This window comes from Falco biarmicus, chromosome 6 (genome assembly GCF_023638135.1).
Source record: "Falco biarmicus isolate bFalBia1 chromosome 6, bFalBia1.pri, whole genome shotgun sequence".
Classification (NCBI taxonomy): Eukaryota; Metazoa; Chordata; class Aves; order Falconiformes; family Falconidae; genus Falco; species Falco biarmicus.
This window is the reverse complement of record NC_079293.1, coordinates 36,890,757-36,910,571: the sequence shown is the minus strand read 5'-3', so window position 1 is coordinate 36,910,571 and position 19,815 is coordinate 36,890,757. Positions and strand designations below refer to the sequence as shown.

The 19,815-nt window shown below is 35.8% G+C and overlaps 1 protein-coding gene across 4 annotated transcripts in view; it reads left to right on the top strand.

Moving 5' to 3' along the window:
* Positions 1 to 19,815, top strand: part of ATAD2B (ATPase family AAA domain containing 2B) — a 77,858-nt gene that overhangs the window by 12,685 nt on the left and 45,358 nt on the right. For all 4 annotated transcript variants that reach the window (XM_056343034.1, XM_056343035.1, XM_056343033.1 and 1 more), the window contains exons 2-15: positions 2,753 to 2,907; positions 4,440 to 4,486; positions 5,522 to 5,675; positions 7,848 to 7,950; positions 8,490 to 8,598; positions 9,883 to 9,999; positions 11,427 to 11,502; positions 13,288 to 13,386; positions 14,571 to 14,682; positions 15,417 to 15,532; positions 16,320 to 16,494; positions 16,925 to 17,013; positions 18,018 to 18,177; positions 19,115 to 19,205. In XM_056343034.1, the coding sequence (XP_056199009.1) occupies positions 2,753 to 2,907; positions 4,440 to 4,486; positions 5,522 to 5,675; positions 7,848 to 7,950; positions 8,490 to 8,598; positions 9,883 to 9,999; positions 11,427 to 11,502; positions 13,288 to 13,386; positions 14,571 to 14,682; positions 15,417 to 15,532; positions 16,320 to 16,494; positions 16,925 to 17,013; positions 18,018 to 18,177; positions 19,115 to 19,205 (1,603 nt within the window). The remainder of the gene's footprint in view (positions 1 to 2,752; positions 2,908 to 4,439; positions 4,487 to 5,521; positions 5,676 to 7,847; positions 7,951 to 8,489; positions 8,599 to 9,882; positions 10,000 to 11,426; positions 11,503 to 13,287; positions 13,387 to 14,570; positions 14,683 to 15,416; positions 15,533 to 16,319; positions 16,495 to 16,924; positions 17,014 to 18,017; positions 18,178 to 19,114; positions 19,206 to 19,815) is intronic.

Genomic DNA, 19,815 nt, shown 5'->3' with positions numbered 1-19,815 from the left:
ACGTGAAGCAGCAGATTTCGTCTTCAGGTTAATTGCTAATATTTTGTTTTACCTGCCAGCCGGCCAGTTGGTATGCATGAGGCTCAGAAGTAACTACATCACTGTGCGTTTCACCAATAAATTGGCAGGACAAATGAGGAATACTAGCTAATTTTGAGACTTGGGGCCAGAGGCAGGGAACTGGAGGGAAGGTGGTCGTAGGAGACCTGGGAGGAGTTAGAATTTTTGCACAGGAAGGGGCAGAGATGGAGTGTAGGAACCTATGCATTGTGAATTTCATTGCTCACAAAGTAGCTTTAATGTTAGCCCTTGTAAAGCTTCATTACATGCTTGTTTCTCTTCCTTAGTTTCATTTTCTCTGTCTCGCCTAGCCGGTTTAAAACTGGTTCTGTGGCTTACCTTGAAACTCCACACAGGGTAGCTCTTGTAGTTTCAGAAAATAGTTAATAACGTTGGCTTAGCCATGATGCATTTCAAGTCCACAAACAAACATGGCTGATGAAAGCAAAAAGTACATACAGAAACGCTTACAGTATTCAGAAGTGAGTATGTACACTATTAAATTTTTGTGAAAGGTTGGTATTCTGTAGTTGCAGAGTGTTATGGAAAACAGCTGGGTGTGTTTTACTGTGCTATGCGAGGTGCAGGTGTTGTGTATTTAGGAACGGTGGCAGTTAACCTCTGTTACCGCTTTGACTAAGCCTTAGTTTTAGATCCCAAATTCTGCTTCATCTAATTTAAAGTTTTAATTGTGATCTAGTATAGATACTATTTCGGGTTACATTGGTGTACTTCCTGAAGAAGGGCAGTAATGTTGAAGAAAAAAGTGTGGGTTTGGTTTTGGTTTTTGATTGGGGTTAAATGAGTTCTAAGACTGAACGTGATATAGACATCTTTCTTTCCTTGGATTTACCTTGACAGGCTAAAAATTTCCAAAGTTAAAACTACTTTTAAAATGAGATGTGAACATAGGCTGGTTAGCATTTAATACTAGGTTTTGTATTTAGTATTTTTTGGTATTATCAAAAGTATTCACAAGTATTTATAGTCTAAATGAAAATTGCATATAATCAGTAAATAATACTATCATAATGAATATAATTTTTATTAGTAGTATTATAAGTACTTAATATGAGTTAATATTTGTTAAAAATATATACTGGGGGACAGAATGTTAAGGCGTGATGTGGACAACCAATTTCACTGACAGCTTTCTGTTCTGCAGACAGTGGTCCCGTCTTTACCTTTGTTTTGTTTTTTTTTTTGTTTTTGTTTACCGTGGTTTGTTTTCTTACGGTATCCTTTGTACTTGTCTGATCCCTCAGTGAAATGATTCAGCTCACTAACCAGGTAGGAAGCTACTCTAGCAGAAGGGAAGCAAACTTTTGGAGCTTTAGTGAAGTAATTTGGTTATGGGAGGGTCAGAGAAACAGCAGGAGATCAGAGGAGGTTGGAGTGGTGCTGTGTAAGCAGGCAAGGGAGCTCACGGGTTGATCCCTGGGTTCCGTGGTGCTGAGCTGTCTTGCTGAACTGGACGTGTGCGTTTGGATTTCTTTAGGCTTTACCACTTTCCAAATACTGTGCTTGGGATAGTCTCTTCAGGAAAATGCCTTTTTTTTTTTTTCTTTTTTTTCTTTTTTAATTGTCTTGAATATGTGAGACATTATGATGTTGAATGATCTGGAGTACATATCAGGTTGTTGTTTTTAATAAGCCTGATGAACAAATGGGACTTCCCTGCTCATCTCCTTCTGTAGAAGTAAAATTACCTTTTGTTCATAGTTGGAATGCTCACTGACAATTCCTCAATTCCTGGACCTTAATATTCAGAAACTGGTTATTTTGTTGTTGCAAGAAAGGCTGCTTAGTTTTTTTTAATCAAGACTGTTTCTATGAGCTAAAATTTGTGTTTTATAGAATCTTGATTTTGTTTTTGTAGTTCACCTTAGCAGAAGCAGATCCTCCCAAATTTGTTGTCTGTCTGCTTCTTACACGCAGTTTTGAAGTGATCCTTTGCTTTTTTTATGTATGAAAGGAATCTAATATGTATGAAATGTATGAAAAAAAGAATCTTTTAAGTTTCTGTCTGCATTACCTCTGAGAAGTGCAACAGACACGCCCCCCCCCCCCCCCCCCCCCCCCCCCCCAGTAGTGTTTAGGTGCTTCTTAAGGTGTTAAGACTGATGTTGTTAGTGTGTTTAATGCTGTTAATGAACACATTAGACAAAAAGTGCTGTAAAGGTGTAAAGTCTACTTTCAGTTGCTCCTGGCTGTGTGTTTGGTTGTCTAAAGAAGAGAACACGCTATCGCAAAACTCTTCCAAAGAAGAAAGAGCATAATGTGGTCTTTTAAGCATTTTAGAGACAAAGATAATGTCAGTACAATAAATTCATGCAGTGTTTCCAAGTATCTTAATTTTCCTCAGCCCTTTTTTCTCTTTAATGTACTATTAGTTCTTTTGCATGTAGGTTAAGAGTAGCAGTGTCACGTATAATGTACAAAATGCAGTGGGTTAGAGAAACAGTGCTTGTTCAAAAATGTAAAATATTACAGAAAAGTTTTAGTATTTAAAATTAAATATTATTGTAGTTTCCAGTAATGTTTTCAGAATGAATGTTTCTAATGTTTCACACAAGCTGGTTACTAAATTTGATAGAGACTTCCCTTTTACGAAGCTTAAGTTTCCTCTTTTTCTGTAAGGATATTACAAATGGGCCAATTAAGTTTTGTCTGATGCTTTTTTTCTTTTCAGAAAGATGAAGGTAGTGATGCTAGTTTGAGTGATAGCCACATATCTCCTCCCGCCAAACGTACCTCAAAACATGCTGATCCTGTGTGCAAAGACAAATCAAAATCACGCAGTACTGGGCAGCGCGAGGAATGGAGCATCTCAACTGGACAGTCCAGGTAACTTGGTGCCAAAAGCAAAACGAAGTCCTACCAATTTTTCCTATCTTGCTAACCTGTTTATGCTATTTCTGCAGTGAGCTGTAGTTTGCGCTCAAGACTATTCTTTTGAAGTGTGTCATTTTCATACAATTTTCTTTTAGTTAAGATTCCAAGAATGTGGGTTACATCAATCCTCTCATCTCTTGTTTCCTTTCTATGCATACTTGTGCAAAAATGGAAAGTAATTTTATTTGAGATGCAGTCTGAATTCTAGATGCTTGGTACATCCAAATTTAGTGACTTAATTGGTATTTTTATGTACTCAAGCTGTAAGTGGACATGACATTTTAATTAGGAAACCATTATTACTATCTTTAGGGAATAGATAATGGTCAAGTTTCCTTCCATGGTTGTTTTCAGCCTCTCTTCCCTGTTTGGTTGTAAGTACTCAAGTAAATTACTGTATTTTATTAAATACGGCCTCAATCCTGCCACATTTTTATAACTCAAAATAGAAGTAATTTGTTTCATTTAAAACTGATTAATAATATTTTACAAAGCATTCTTATGTTCATAAGGTTCTTCATGTGATTACAAGTAATTATGAGATAGTGTAGACAGTATATTCCCAGGCCATGAACTTTCAGTTAATACTGAATTTTTGTGGATATGTATTTCATGTTTATGTACAAATCAAAATCGTTCTTGTAGTGCTTTGTGTGGAAGAATGACTGTAATTCACTACTGGGCTGTCATCTGTTAGGATGAAGTATATTTAAAAACTGTGGTTTTAAATCTTAAAGTAGATCTATTTTTTGTTTGGTTTTCCCTTCTCAAACACAGTAAATTAAAAATAGCATATTATGTGGCATGGTCATCTAGAAATATATCAGAAGTCGTGCAGCTTCTATTTCTTTTGTTTGTAAGTCTAGATTTGTACTGTACCTATTAGAAATGCAAAGAAATAAAAGAAATGCAAAGAAATAAAAAAAAATATTTAATATGGCTGGGAGAATTTAAATCCTTGTGTCAAATGAAATTTGGCCAGGAGACTGAAACTCATATTGCTGCTCCTGTAGAACCCACTGTGACATGTCTTTGCATCTGATGGTTGTTTTCTGCAAAAATCTAAAGCGCTGGGCCTAATAGTGATCTTGAAATTGCTAAGGTGTTTCCCAAAAGTTTTGTTGCTTTTACTAGTTTATTCAAAGTGTTTGAATGCTAATTGCCTTTGAATAGCTGTATCGAGTTCCTGTTCTGAAACTTAAGGAGAGAGATAACAGTAGGACATGGCATGAGAGAACATGGAAGGTTTGATAAAAAGATGTTCGGATAATTGGCGGGGATTTATATAATTGATACTTGGCAGTTTTGTCCTTATTCCAATGTTGGACATGAAGCAAAATCTGCAGAGGCTGCCTGTCGCACAGGTTCTGAAGTTACAGTGTATTGTGGAATGTTCTGTGCTTAAAAGTTGTAGTTTCTCAGTGCTGCTTCCGCTTGGCTGGGGAGGCAGTGTTACTTGCGTGTCTAACATGATGGTTTCCTAGGTTAACTTCTCAGCCTGGTGCTACACTACCAAATGGACGTAGCTTATGTAAGTATATTACAGTGGACCTTTTTGTAACTACTTTTATATTTAACAATTTTATGTCAATGGTTTTCAGTTGCATATATTTTTGATAACTTTACTGATTACTCTGACCATTTTGACCAGAAGAGTTACTGGTTTTGGCTCAGTTTTCTTCTGTCAACATCTTGGATGCTCTCTGTGGACATGGGGAACATTCTTAGATGAAATTCCATTTCTCTTCTCAATTCAGACCTCTTGGCCATGATCTCGATGTTTTCCTTAATTCCTAAATTTACTGTTACAAACTAATTTTGGCCTTCCTCTCCCAGCTGGTCTCTTTAATTTACTTACTCTCTTTGCTATTTTAAAATTTGGCCTTCAGTGGTTCTTAACATTACTTAACTATTGCTTTAGAGAGACCTGCCTTGTCTGCAGCTCCTGCTACCTTGAACAATTTTCCTATATGCTTGTACCTTACAACCTCGCCATCCCATCGCATATCTCAGCTAAAACCACTTTGTCTTTTGTGTCCCTTTTTCATCAATTCTGTCTTGTTTAGTTCTGTGTTGACTCTATGTAAGTGTTAATCCATTAAGCATATTTGGTATTTTTATTATTTATTGTGCCTAAGGAACAATCAGGAGTGGGATCTCTTTTTGGCACTGTGCAGAGTAGCTGATACAGATTTGCTTGTGAAATCAATGCGTTGTATCTGACCTTTTAATACTGTATTTGAAAGACTGAAGAATTGAAACTGTGGGTCAAGTGTACGTTTTAGTATTGATGTTAACTTAAAAATATTGAATGGATATTTGAATGCCAAATTTTCATCATAAAATAAGATTATTATACAAGGAAACAAACTCAAGTCTGAAGAAATAGCTTGTAAATTAACTTTATATGAAATTTAAAAAGACATTTCTTTAGTGAATATAAGGGTGCTCATACTGTGCTCCATAACTTTTGGTTTATTATCCTTGCTAAGTATTCTCTTATTAATTCTTGTTTGTGAAAGTGTTGTTTCCTGCATTTTGAAGTAGTAATACAAATTTCTCTTAGCTCTCAAAAGCCATCCCCTTCGAGGGGAAAAAAAGGGAGATGGGGACCATGCTTGCATAAACGGAGATATAGAAGTCAGAAAAAGTTGTCGGTCCAGGAAAAACAGATTTGAAACTTTGAATCAGAGTTTATTGTTTGATCAGCTAGTAAACAGGTATGTGGGGATACTTCGGTTGTATTCACAAAGCATCTTAATGATTTTTCTAAAAAGTTAGAAAACCCTGTCTTCCAGTGCCATCTGTGTTTTACTGTGGGAATGTATTAGCGTTGAGGCAAGCTAGGTTGTGGTTTGAGTTACAGGCTGGGTCCTGTGCTGTAACTGCCAATGTTATCCATGCTCTAAAATGCAAAGCAGCTTGCCAGACTTTTCATTGAGGAGTAAGCTACTCTGTTTACACCTGAATAAAACTCTGTATGTTGGCAGTTACTGCAGAGAGCTGACATACTGTAAATCCCCACCCTAGTTTGTTTCATAGGAACCTGTTTATGTAGCGATACCCTGAATGTGATTTAAATTGGTGATTAGCAACAATACTTGGAAGCTTTCCAGATTTTGCTTGTATGATTTTGATCATAAAATATCAAAAGTTTGTAGCTTTTTTTGTTGTTGTTTTTTACCATTTGTTAGTAATTCACATAGGGTGGGTGTCACTTTTTGACATTTACTGTGCAGACAAAGTAGGTCAGGGAGGGAGGCACGGTCTGGTCTGAGCATAGGAATGGGAGCCAGAAATACTTTTCTTGAAATGTTATTTCTGTGTGGCCCTGGGCAGGTCACTTAATATGTCTCAATTTTCCCACCTGTAAAATGGGTTTTAATAGTCATATCTGTGAGAGACTGCTTGCTCTAGTGCTTGGAAAATGATTTAAACATAAACATTTAATTGCCAAGTATGATCTTTATTGTTAAATGTATTATGTTGAATCTTTTATTGAATTAATTTTCTTTTTCAATTTACACAGTAACTACTTGGTATCAGTTTTCAGATTTATATTGTTACATTTATTTTTCTAGTTGCAGTTAAATCTCCCTCTCCTCATCAACAATAGGAAAAAGTCTGCCATGAATTTTGTAGTTTGATAAGATCATGGTACTGAAGTCAATATATGAACTTACACTGATAACAGCATGTCCCATAGTCATAGGAGATTTTTAAGAACAGGTTAGACAAATGTCTGTCAGGAATGATTTAGGTATTGTGTAGTTTTTTCTTACCTGGCAGAGCAGGTGGGCTTTTCCAGGTCTCCTCCAACCCTGGTTTCTTCAATAGCAAACTGTGGCATGATTTTACCTGAAGTGGGTTGTGTGACACATCACAGATATTTTAGAAAAAATTTTTAAAACTCAGAGGGGTGTTCATGATGAAATCTTGACTTCACTGACTTCTGTCTCCAGAACTTCCATTGACTTCTTTCTAGGCAGGATTTCACCCTTTAGATGTACTTCTAAACAGCTTGAAAGGAAGGAAATGAAAGTTTCTGCCTCCTTACAGTTATTGTGCAATTATAGTAGAATTCCAGTGGAAATCTACCATAATGACCATAGAGAGCAGTAACTTGCTGTTCAGGACAGGTGGCCAAATAATTGACTTGGCCTGGCTAATACTCTGTTGTTTTCTTCCTTAGTAATGAAGCATCTTGGTCAAGGTTATTATTTATACACCACCATTGTTTGGACAGCTGTTTACAAATACCTCAGATAATGAAAATGTAGACTAATTAAATAGTAGTTGAGAAACGGTAGAGCAGTGAGGTCAAATAATGAATGATGAAATTCTAGGTGTTACTGATTTAAAGTTAAAAAAAATAAATCCTTTATGTATTAGTGTCTTTCTATGGCCAGGGTAAGAAGCTGCAAAGCTTACGGGGTGGAGGCATTAATTGCTTTCCCAGTATTTTAATTACCTAGGTAAAAAGCTTTACTTTTTTATTCTGTAAACTTAACCTTATCTGACACCTAAGCAGTTAAAAATTTGTGTGCTGCAGTTTAAACTGAGAATTTTTTTTTAAATGCTACAGCCTAATTTGAACCCTGAATTTTAATGGCATCAGCATTTCTTTTGCATATTCCTTAGTTTATATACTTTGGGTTAATATTTCAGTTTCCTTTATTATGGTTGGTGTTATAGTTAATTGATATTAAGTAGTTATCCTAAAATATTCAGGTTTTAATTAATTTGTATATTTAGTTGCCTGTAGACCTTGGAATAACCATAACAGAGCATAGAATTAGATACATTAAGTTGTTGGATGCTGTCTAAAAAGTTGTACATATCTACTATTTTAAGACTGATTTTTTGTGTGTTAACTGTTGCATATATTTTAGTACTGCTGAAGCTGTCCTACAGGAAATGGATAATATTAACATCAGGAGAAACAGGCGGTCTGGGGAAGTAGAACGGCTACGGATGTGGACAGATACAGAATTTGTAAGTGCGAAGTGTCTTAGATCTTGGATAAAGGTAATATCAAGGGGAAGCGTGCTTGTTTTTGCAATCTCTATACATTTGTCTGTAGCTCTGTCAAAAGGTTTCACATCCTCTTCAGTGGATAACACAAAAAACCTTGCTAAATTCAAATTCAGAACAAAATTCATGGATCTATACTAAATCATGTTTTCTTTGTGATGAATTGTCTGCCATGCTGTCATGATGTACTGTGGTAGTTCTCCTTTGGTTTGAAGTACGCTCTGGTAGTCTGAAAACAGGACCAGGACTATCATCTGCTTTGTTCCCTAAAGCAGTTTGATACTGATGTTAATTACGTGTTAGGTGAAGTAGGTGCTGAGAGACTAGTTTTACCACCTGTTAAATGAGACTGCTTTTGTAGTCTACCTGTGGAGGGCTCTGTTGGAAAAAAGACTTGGGATCTAGAGATTGTGTGGCGTATTAAACTTACTAAACTGTGGGCTAACAGTGTGAATGACATGGGACAGTACTGATGGGACTGTATGTGAATTTTATTCCAGGAAAACATGGATATGTATTCTCGAGTGAAAAGGAGGAGGAAATCACTGAGGAGAAATAGCTATGGAATTCAGAACCACCATGAAGTGTCCACAGAAGGGGAAGAAGAAGGTACGTGTTGTCAAGAATTTTAAGGGTTTGTCTGAAATATTTATAAAATGAAGTTCTCCTCAACATAAGTTAGCCATTTATTGCACTACAGAAAATAGTCTGGGTTTGGATCTGAATTTTGAGTTATTAAATTCATCAGTTAACAAGACTGCTGAAAATAAGTACACACAGAAGGATTCCTCCTCTTTAGGAAGAGAAGTTTTAGGGATCGCTGCATAGTTTTGTTTAAACAAAAGGAAGCTTATCTGAAAATAGTAGACTGAAGCCCGTTTTCTAAATGTTTCTATACTATGTTCCATTACTCCTGTTTTCTGCAGTGCTAAGTAATTGTAGCTTTCCTTGTATTCCCTGTAACAATCCTCTGGTGGAAGCCAGGATGTGATGCATGTCGTTTACAACAATGCATGTTCTAACTGGCTCACTATTTTTCATATGCTGGGTAGCCATTACCAGAAAGAATATGTAATAGTTCTGCATCCTTCCTTTGGGAAAGGTATTAATTAAAGTCTCTGATTTCTATACATCCACCAAATTTTAGGAGGCTTGTAGGCACACAACTGTATTAGAAATTCTACCTTCCTTTAAAAATATGGATGAACCTGGCCAGTGGGTTCTAAAGGTATTGTGAAAGAAGGGATTGTGGCTAACATGGCATGATCAACAGCATGCTTGGCTTCCTTAAGAAATTAGACTTCCCTTTCAGGAATCCAGACGGTTCAATGTAGCATGTCTTGATTTTGAACTGAAGCTGGTGTAAGAGGTGTGGTCTGTCCCAAATAATAAGAATGCAGTCTTAAATCTGAGATTCATGGGTGGAAATTCTGATCCTGTTAATAGATGGACCTAGGTGGTACCTTTGGTTTATTTGCTTTGTGTAAAAATGATGCTGTGAATTGTAAAGTTGTACATATTTTCATGCTGGGTCAGATATTTTTCTGAGGCTCCTGTGGGAAAAGAGAATAAAGGCATTATTCTTAATTTGAAGGATAATTATTGAAGGAAAAAGCTAGTGGATAGAAGTGATACTTGAAGTACTTTACAATGAAAACTGATTTTACTGCATTTGTTTTCTTACTGTTGCTTTCCCAGAACTTTCTGTGGCAAACTAGAAGGAAGTTTGACAGTGTGCTGTAAATTTATCTTGGTCTTCAGATTTCCAGTGATTTGGCATTTAGTGTTAAGAGGGGAATAATTCTCAGTGGCCATTAAATTATGAATTTTTAGGATGAAGATGGCTCTGGCATTAAGTAGAAGTGTTCTGAAAGTATTTTTCCCCCTCAACAGAGTCTCAGGAAGAAGATGGAGATATAGAAGCAGAAGAAGCTGAGGGAGAAGAAAATGATCGACCATATAATCTCAGACAGAGGAAAACTGTTGAAAGATACCAGGCCCCTCCAATAGGTGAGGAACTAGGCAGTGTTCATGCAGTTCTGCTCTGCTGACCTCCCGGAGTACCACAGGAGGTGTGGGAAGGGAAAAGTTGGATGACTAATCCTCATCCTTGATAAGATTCCCATGGAGCACTTTGTGACTTCCATCTTGCCTGTTTTTGTTTGCCATGTGAACAGGACTACTGAGACACAATCTGTCAGTTTGTCAGTCAGTGGTAGTGGCATCGCTGGTGCGTGCTGCCGCCTCAAACTTTGCAAGTACTGCCATGTGCTCAGCTCAGGGTTGGAGGTGAACGGGTTTAGGTGAAGAAATAGTTGACAGAAGTGGAATTCAGAAAGTAGCCTAAAAAGTTAGGTAATTACATAAGAAAAATAGTTACCGTTATGCCTGCATCTCTTCTTGAGTGGTAAGCCTAATTCATAACGGTAGATAAATTGCATAGCCGCAGTTACTGCATGTTGCCTAGGTGAGAAATTTAGAAGAGAGTAGTTCACTTGAAAGGGACTGACAAGGATCATCTAGTCCAACTGCCTGACCACTTCAGGGCAGCCCCAAAGTTAAAGTATGTTTATAAGAGCATTTTCCAAATGCCTCTTAAACACTGACAGGCTTGGGGCAGCAACCACCTTTCTAGGAAGCCTGTTGCAGTGTTTGACCACTGTCTCGGTAAAGAAATGCTTCGTAACGTTATGTTTGAATTTGCCCTGTTACAGCTTTGAACCATTTCCATACATTCTGTCACTTTATCCCAGGAGAAGAGCTGAGCAGCTCCCTCTCCATTTGCCCCTTCAGGAAGCTGTAGGGAGCAGTGAGGTCGCTCCTATTCTCCAAGCTAGACAAACCCCATGTCCTTAACCCTTCCTTATGGGACATGCTGTCAGGGATCCATATAGGTTTCAGCATAGTGTCTTTTGATTTTGAACATTTTAATACTTCTGTTTAAAATAAAGTATTCTGTGTGTATTTGGTTTACGCTACATAGTGTATGCAGTGTACTATGTCTTAAGGCTACTGGGAAATTAAGCTCTGATAGAGAAGTACTGCGGTTTATTTGTTAGGAGAAATTTCAAGACATCCTGTATTATCAGCTGTGAAGAGGTTTCTGTATGGAGTTTCATTTCCTGCAAATAAACTAAAAAGCTGGTGTCCTGGATGAATTACTTTCAGTGCCATGATAGCCATAGCTGTGATGATTTGAGGAGGCTGAGGGTGAAATTCCCATGACTGTGTCAAGCCAAGGATGGTGGTAGTGAAATAAAGCATAAGAGGTTTGATTTCCCTCCACACTCCCCAGTTCTTTCTGTAATTTGAGCTTTCAGAGAAACCAGTGATAACATTATTGGTAAAGCAATAATCTAGCACTTTGGCATTGCATTTAGATTAGTTTATAATTCTTTTATAATTGATGTTACAAACCTGTAACTTCTCTTACTCAGTGCCAGCTCATCAAAAAAAGAGGGAAAATACACTGTTCGATATTCACAGATCTCCTGCAAGAAGAAGCCATATAAGGTAAATGTCAGTCTTGTGGTACCTAGTTGTTTGCTTTCCCTCAGTACGTTTCTGTTAGCTTTTGATTTTTCCAAACATTCTTGAGTAGTGCAATTGATTCACGCATGTGCATGGGTCTTGAATTGTATCATGGTCCGATCCTGATCAGCATATAAAAATGAATTTCATAGTGATTTGTGATACCAGTAGAGGCTTTGTGATAAAGAAAATGGAAACAGGTGTGCTGCAAGTGCTGACAGGAGTTGCATATTGCACACTGTAGCTTTTCCTCTAAGTGTATATATTTAGTGTTTAAATCCAAACCAGCAATTTAAGAAATACCCCCTTTTTTTTCTATAAAAATAAACAAATCAGGCTAATGTGTGTTTCTTTTCCTTCCAGTTCAAATTTAATTCAAGTAACATTAACAATTTAATAAAATATTTACCTAGCATCACTTTTGACTCTTACTTTTTGTGTCAAAGAAGTCTGGAATACACCAGGTTGTTCTGGAAACTGTTAGTTGACTTTATTTAGCAAAATGGATGAGGTCAGAGCTTAATACACTTTTTTTTAAAAATAAACTTACTCAAAAGTTCAAAAAGAGAATCTGTCCATGAACAGAATTCAAGTAAATGAATGCTAGTGTCAGCTGAAACACTTTTCTTACTGCTTAATTTAATGGCACAGTGAAAATATGAGAAGTAAATAAAATAATAGAAACTTATGATTCTACAATTTCTTTGTAGTAGAAAGACATAATTTTGAAGAGCTTTTTTTCTTTTTGGCTTGAAGTGCAAATGACATTTTCTTGGATAATCTCAGGATTTCTACTTGTTAGTAAGATACAAAGAGTATGAAAGCTATTATCCCTTCAGTTTTAGCATGCTCATTGCTCCACTCTCATTTTATCCCTTCTTGTCAGGACACTGTCATAAAAATTCTTCCTAATTGCATTATATTCTCTTTGACATATTTTTAAATGTATCTAATTTTGGTTATTGAACAGTAAAACTGATTGACAGTGTTATCCTTTGGCAAAAAACAGCTACTCAGTGCATTATCATGTTCAGACAAATGGTGTAGCTTACTATATTCACTAAAAATACGTGGATTTTTACTAGTAGCTAACTTTTTCCTGCAAAAAAAGTGCTGACTTTTTTCAAACTTGAGTACCATTTTGTACAGAAGATGTAATGTACATTCTCTAATTTTTCTGTAATACTGTCATCCTAAAATAAATGGTTCATGCAGACTTTGAATAATAATTCAGATTCACATCAGAAATTAAGCTACAGTTACTGGTATTTTGTGAAACCTGCTGTTCGGAATTAATGACCTCATAAAAAAGAGCCCTTATGCTTTAGGAAGTATGGGATTTTTTCAATATAATTTTTTAGATGATATTTAAAGGAAGACATCAAACTGAGTAAGGAGATCTTGATATTTCTGTGATACTAGAGGTGGCTGAAATGGTTGGAAGCTTTCCTAAGTGCAATTGCTGCCTGATGAGCTTCAGTAATTTATTGATTGAATACTCAGTCACACTTGCTGAGGTGACATGGACTGGACCACGTATCTACTGTTCTAGTAATGTGCATGTTGAAGTCAGGTATTCCTGTGACAGTAAAAGATGTTGTTCCCCTTCCAGATTATTTTGTTACTTAGTAAAACAAAAATTTGCGTGCATCTTACACATGAACGTACTGTACTTGCTGTTTCCACTTCATTTTTGTAGAAGAATTAGAATGTGCCATTCTGCTGCAAAAAGGCCTGAGTTTTATGTTTATTTTGCCACTTTAATAGGAGAAAGAAGCATGCCATTCACAGCAGTGATACAACCTCTTCAGATGAAGAACGTTTTGAAAGAAGAAAATCTAAAAGCATGGCCAGAGCAAGAAATAGGTATTAAAACATCCTTGGTCTTTAGGGGGGTTTGATTTTTATTATTCTATCAGAAAACAAGCAGAACTATTCTATAATGTTCTATCAGTTCTGCAAACTTTTTTGATTCTGCCTGTGACTACCTGCAGACACAGTTTTGGAGGACTGCTGGTTATATATTAATATAAGATTTTGAACTCTTATGAATAGATAATTAACAATAGTGATAGAAAGATCATAACTGTTTCTTTCAATTGGGTTGTAACACAAACATCTGTTGATTTAAAACAGATTTTTGTTCTTAGTTTTACTTGATCCCAGTTATTTCAGAGGTACTCCCGATACTAGCTCTTATTTTTCTCTCATCCTGTTTTGTAACAGTTATGTGCATTTTACACACCCAGCGGATGTATTTTTGACCTTACATTTATTCACCAGTTATGTAAAAGCGGAAGATCTATAAAGTGTATCAGTAAATTTACTTAATGCCCCAGATACATTATTTGGAAAACTGAACAGAAGAAAATGTGTTTCCTCATCTTTTTTTTTAATGTCTTTACCTGTGTGCTGCACTGTTTCCTTTTCCATTGTGAGGAATTCCAGTTATGTACAGCTACCAGAAGTGTAGTTCCAAGTGTAACCTGTGTTTTACTGGTACCTTTCCTCCTCCCTTTGTGTATTTGACCTGATGTAATACCTGCCTGTGTGTGGGCTTAAAGCTTCTTTGTATACACTAAGAATCTGGGACAGGTGGATGTGAGTTATGGCTGATCTACACGAAATATTTTTATTTCCTTTCTTTGGACTCTAATGAGCTGTATTTTTTTTTAATTGTTTTTCCTTATACTTTTAATACTTTTCTTACTATACTGAACTTAATGCAGTTCATCACTGCCAGTGGAGAGTGTTCTGTTCTTTTGGTCAACATTGTTTCTTCTGTGCTTAATCAAAATAGCTTGTCCAGCCTGGTTTTCCAGATTGAAATATCTGTATGGAAGCATAAAACTATCTTTATATTTAAGGAATTTCCAGATATACAAGAATAATTACCAAAGTAGAGGTTAGTTTTGATTACCTTATCAATCCAGGAGGGTTGTCTCTTCAGTTAGTAGAAGGCATTTAATCTCTTGGTTCTTCCTGTTCCAGCAAAATGATCAAAACATAATGTTTATTTTTTGGTGGTTTTTTTGGTTGTTGTTGAACAGGTGCCTGCCTTTAAACTTTAGAGCAGAAGACTTAGCTAGTGGAATCCTGCGAGAACGTGTGAAAGTTGGGGCGAGTTTGGCAGATGTCGACCCAATGATTATTGATAAATCGGTAGGTTTTGTTAGAACTTTTTATTTTCCTTTCCCCAGTTACGCATAAGCAGAATTCACTACAGCCTTTCATTGGAGTTGAAGTAAATTTGTAATAAGCTCACTTAGTTGTTTTTTTCCAGGGCTGTTGTCTGTTTATGCCTTTGGGCTACAAAGCACTTGCTTTTGGCCCATAGGTAATGAACGGGCTGCATACATATCATATATAAGCCAAAATATCAATTGCCCAACTATATTTATTTGTTTACAGTCAGTTTGCTATTGCAAGTAATAGTAGAAACTGGGATATGCTGAATAGTGCAGAAAACAGAAGTGTTGACCACCTGGGTTGGTTAACTCAGTGCTACTCAGAAACAGTGATGCATGTTAGCTTATGGTGTGTTGTGCAGAAGCCATTGAATTATTACTAGAACTGAATCATTGTCTGGAAATACTTTGGCTATATTCATATTACGCTGTGCCTGAGCTTAGAAATGCTGTCAGACTTAGGCTGGATCTCTGTAGATGTCCAAGCATCCCTACCACAGTTATCTTGTGAACTATGTAAACCTCGTGTGGGCAACCCAAGAGTTGACTTTCTCAGCTTTTTTTTTACACTTTCAAAACTTGGGGCACTCTGTTGAACAGTGCAGTGTTGTTTGTAATTTTTTTCCAAATATGTTATTTTATAAGTAAAGGTACTTTTGTGGAAAGGTGTTACAATACATGCTTTGTATGCTTTGTGTTTTTTCTAAGGTGCGTTTTGATAGTGTAGGGGGATTGAGCCATCATATCGTTGCACTTAAAGAAATGGTAGTGTTTCCTCTTCTCTATCCAGAAATATTTGAAAAATTCAAAATTCAGCCGCCAAGGTAGGTGTATTTGCTCTTACTGTCATATTTTATTTTATTAAGCTCTGAAGAATGCTTCACTTGAGCACACATAGGAGATTGATTCTTCCCCTGAAGTCTTCAAATAGACTTGCATGTTTGCTACTGCACTTGTCTATCAGAATGTAATAAGTGGGATGAAGAGTTACAAAAATCTAGTTTATTTTTCTTGTGGTATGAAGGTAATCTTCATGATTTGGTCAAAGAAAGAATTCTCAAGTGTTCTGTTTAGTAGTACCTTGACTTTTTTTCCATTATGTTATCAAATATTTTACTAAATCAAGCTAAATGCTGATGGTTTTTTATGTAATTAATCTCAATAGCCTTATATTATGGCTTTAATATTTATGAATTGGGCATCTTGGTGTGTGATTTAAAGGGGTACACATAATCTAAGTAAATTGAATATTTTGGAATATTTTTGTCATTTAAAGGAAGTACATCTCTCCAAAGAAGTAATGCTGATTCAAGTATTAACTAAGATTTAATATTTGAGGAGATGTTTAACTAGTGTAAAACATCCTTTGGAAGCTTAATATGCCTTTGATTAATGTTCACTACAAAGTAAAGATTTACTGATTTTAAAGCATAAAACAAACTTTGGATTTTATGAAGTCATGTTGAATACACTAAATAATAATAATAATAATAATAATAGAACTTAAAGTCTTTCTTCTCCAGGCTCCCTGTCTTCATTATAAGATTTGACTTGGAGTTTTTCAGGAGACGTAAAATAAGTTTGTGACTGTGTTGATCCATTTATCTTCAGGGGCTGTTTATTCTATGGTCCTCCTGGAACAGGTAAAACCTTGGTAGCTAGAGCTCTAGCTAATGAATGCAGTCAAGGAGACAAAAAGGTGGCTTTCTTTATGAGGAAAGGAGCAGACTGTCTCAGTAAGTGGGTTGGTGAATCTGAACGCCAGCTTCGACTCCTTTTTGATCAGGTTAGATGAAAATACATATTTTTTCATATAATTTCTTTGTATGTTGGCTTTTTTGTGTTTTAGGCAGCTGAAGTGATTTGCAATTGTAACTATAATTGAAACTGTAAATTGCATAATTGGGCAGGATTTGTCCAGAGTTTATATTTTTATCAGTCTAAGGTGTCTCAGTTTGTCTTCACTATCACTCAAACACACAGTAAAACTGATACGCTGGTGCCATCTTGCTTATTCAGAGGAGAATGCAGTCTTTTTGCTTCGAAACAGTGCTGTAGTTAAAAATTCAGTTTTATTTTCAGACTACACTTTTTGACAAAGGTGTCTCAATATATGTATTAGTTTAGAATTTTAATGCATTGTAACAAAAAGATTTTCCAATGTTGATGATAAATCATGAATTAACAGTAAATTCAATTATTTTTTTGCATACCAGGCATACTTGATGAGACCCTCTATAATCTTTTTCGATGAAATAGATGGCTTGGCTCCAGTTCGTTCTAGCAGACAAGATCAGATTCACAGGTAATATTTCTTATACGCTACCATTATTTTGGTATATACGGCATTATCTTGGTAAACTCTTAAATGTAATTTTACTCGGTTCCCACAAAAGGTTTTTAATTCTGCTTAAGCCCACGTACACTAGAAAGGACAGATTGTTGAGGATTTTTTTTGTGTTGAAAGTCATCTTTTCAGTTCTTCAGAGACTGTATTTTGCTGAGAATTGAATTGTAATGGAGATTACCCATCAGCAACGTTATTAACTTAAAATTCCCCAGCATTTCTTTTGGTTGCTGGTTTTGTACTGTAAACAGATCGTCTGTTACAATCCCAGTAGAATAATCCATTGAAAAAAAAATTTGCTATAAAATGAGAAATTGTTATGTTCTATAAATGAACTGGATACTCATATCATTTTGATTCTGGATGGTGTGGCGTGCAAACTTATGTTGAGTTACTATCATGTCATTTTTAAAAATACTTTTTACAACAGTTTACTGCTGGTTGAAATTTACTTACTGGCTGCCTTCAGTCTCAATTTTTCTGTGTTTTTTATGGTGAGGCACTTACATTTTTCATTCTATAGGTGACGGCATTTGTGTGGTTATCTCCCCCCGCTCAGCTGAGCAGGCAGGAGAGAAATTTTGGGGCCAGCAGACTAGGAGGTTATAGGAATATACAGCTTTGGTTTGATGCACTTTTCTTCTGCCTGGTGCTACAGTTGCTCTGAACAGGACGATGCATACACCGTTAATGGAAGAGAACTTTTCAGAGCTGCAGTAAATGGCTTCCTGAGCTCACATTCCCCAAAGCTTTTAAAGGAGGAAGTTTGGTGTGTAATACTAAGTATAATACAGATTATATCAAAAGGTTCCTTCTTCCATTGAGACTTGAAACAGTTACGCAACTGTTACCTTAACATTTTTCTTTGAAATTGTGAATGTTGCAGTTGAAAAAGTAAAAGAATCTCACAATCTTCCATATAATTTCTTTTTTTTTTTAAAAAAAACCCACCTCTCTTTTAGCTCTATAGTGTCTACTCTTCTTGCCCTCATGGATGGACTGGATAATAGAGGTGAAATAGTTGTAATTGGTGCTACAAACAGACTGGATTCTATAGATCCGGCACTCAGGAGACCTGGTCGCTTTGACAGGGAATTTCTTTTCAACTTGCCTGATCAAAAGGTAAAGCTTACAAAGGAGATTTGTTAATAAACATTTCTAGTGTACTAAACATTTGAATGTCTGACAACCAAGGTTATGAAATAAAAATATGCATTCTTATTTGTAAGAGTGTGTTTTAATTTTTGGAAGGCATTTTTAGTAAAAGCACATTGTATACATAAAATTGTAATAAACTTCAGATCTTCAGAATATAGTTAAAACTAAAGAGAGGTAAATTGTTTGCATTAGACTGAATTGCTGATCAAAACGCTGTGGTTTTGTATGGATTTGTGTAATGAGCCCTAACTACTGGGGTTTTGGAAGTTATGGTAAGAGAAAATAGCTTTATGAGCATGTAGACTGCTAAGTACATAAACATTCTACATGGAAAGCCAGATGTTATTGGTAACAGGATCATTTCAGTTCCTTGTTCTAGACTTCTATAAAATCAGCCATAATATTTCATTAATTTATACTTAAAATTAAATTTACTTTGCATATTGATAGTTCTATTTGGATTCTGTAGAATTTAAAAATGTTTTGGAATTCATGTGTATGTACTGTGCTACTCAGCAATAAATTACGTGGCAAGGCATTTGACAGTAGAAGCTGTTAATCATAGGTGCAGCAATTAAAAATTATAGAATTATGATAATTCCTAATAAAACATGAGTTTTGATCGGTTCATGTATAATAATGTTGATTAAACAGCAATTAAAATGTGTAACTGGTATACTGAAAAAAACCACTGCTTACATAAGGAATTAAAAAAGAAGCGAAAACTTCCACTCTTGAGAGATTTTGAGTGCTAGGTTCTATGTTATGCATCTCAGTGACAGGTCAAAACCAGATAAAATAACTTCATATTCACATGAATAAATAATATTCTTGTCTAAAATATTATGACATAGATTTCACTTGCTAATTTTGATTTTATTTATTTTTTTTTTTAAATCAGGCACGAAAGCACATTCTACAAATTCATACCAGGGATTGGAACCCCAAATTGTCAGATCCTTTCTTAGGAGAACTGGCTGAAAAATGTGTTGGTGAGTGTTATGTTTCTAGTACTTTTACTGTAGATGCTTTCTCTTCTGTGTAAAACTTTGAAGGTATGTTAAATGTATCAGGGTATTTTTTTTATTTTTACCTTTCTAAACTTCTGTACTTTCAACAGCACTTTTTTTTTTTGTAATAACAAAATACACTTCTGTCTTACTAAAATGTGAAATGAGTAGCTAGTAGTCGTTTGAAAACACAAACATGTCGCCTGTCTCTAACATCACTGTCCTTATATAGGATATTTCCCTCCAAGAGAAGCAAAGTGAAGTGGGAATTGGAATCTTTAGGTAGACTTCCCATTAAATTAGTATAATACAGAAGAGATAGGGAGACCTGGTCTTGGGGTTTTTTTCTGTCTGCTTATGGAGGGAAAAAGTACCAGTACTTGTGTGGGGTTTTTTCTTGTTTTGATTTTGTTTTTACTGACTGGCATGCTCTCCTCTGACCTAAATCCAACAAACTAACCAGCCTTTCTAAAGATGAATTTTTTTCCAGATTGCTAGCACAGAACAACCTCAAAGTGTAGATATAGGCAGGGGGGAAAAAAGCACCACACCATGAATACATTAAATATACCTTTGGAGCACCCAAAGACCT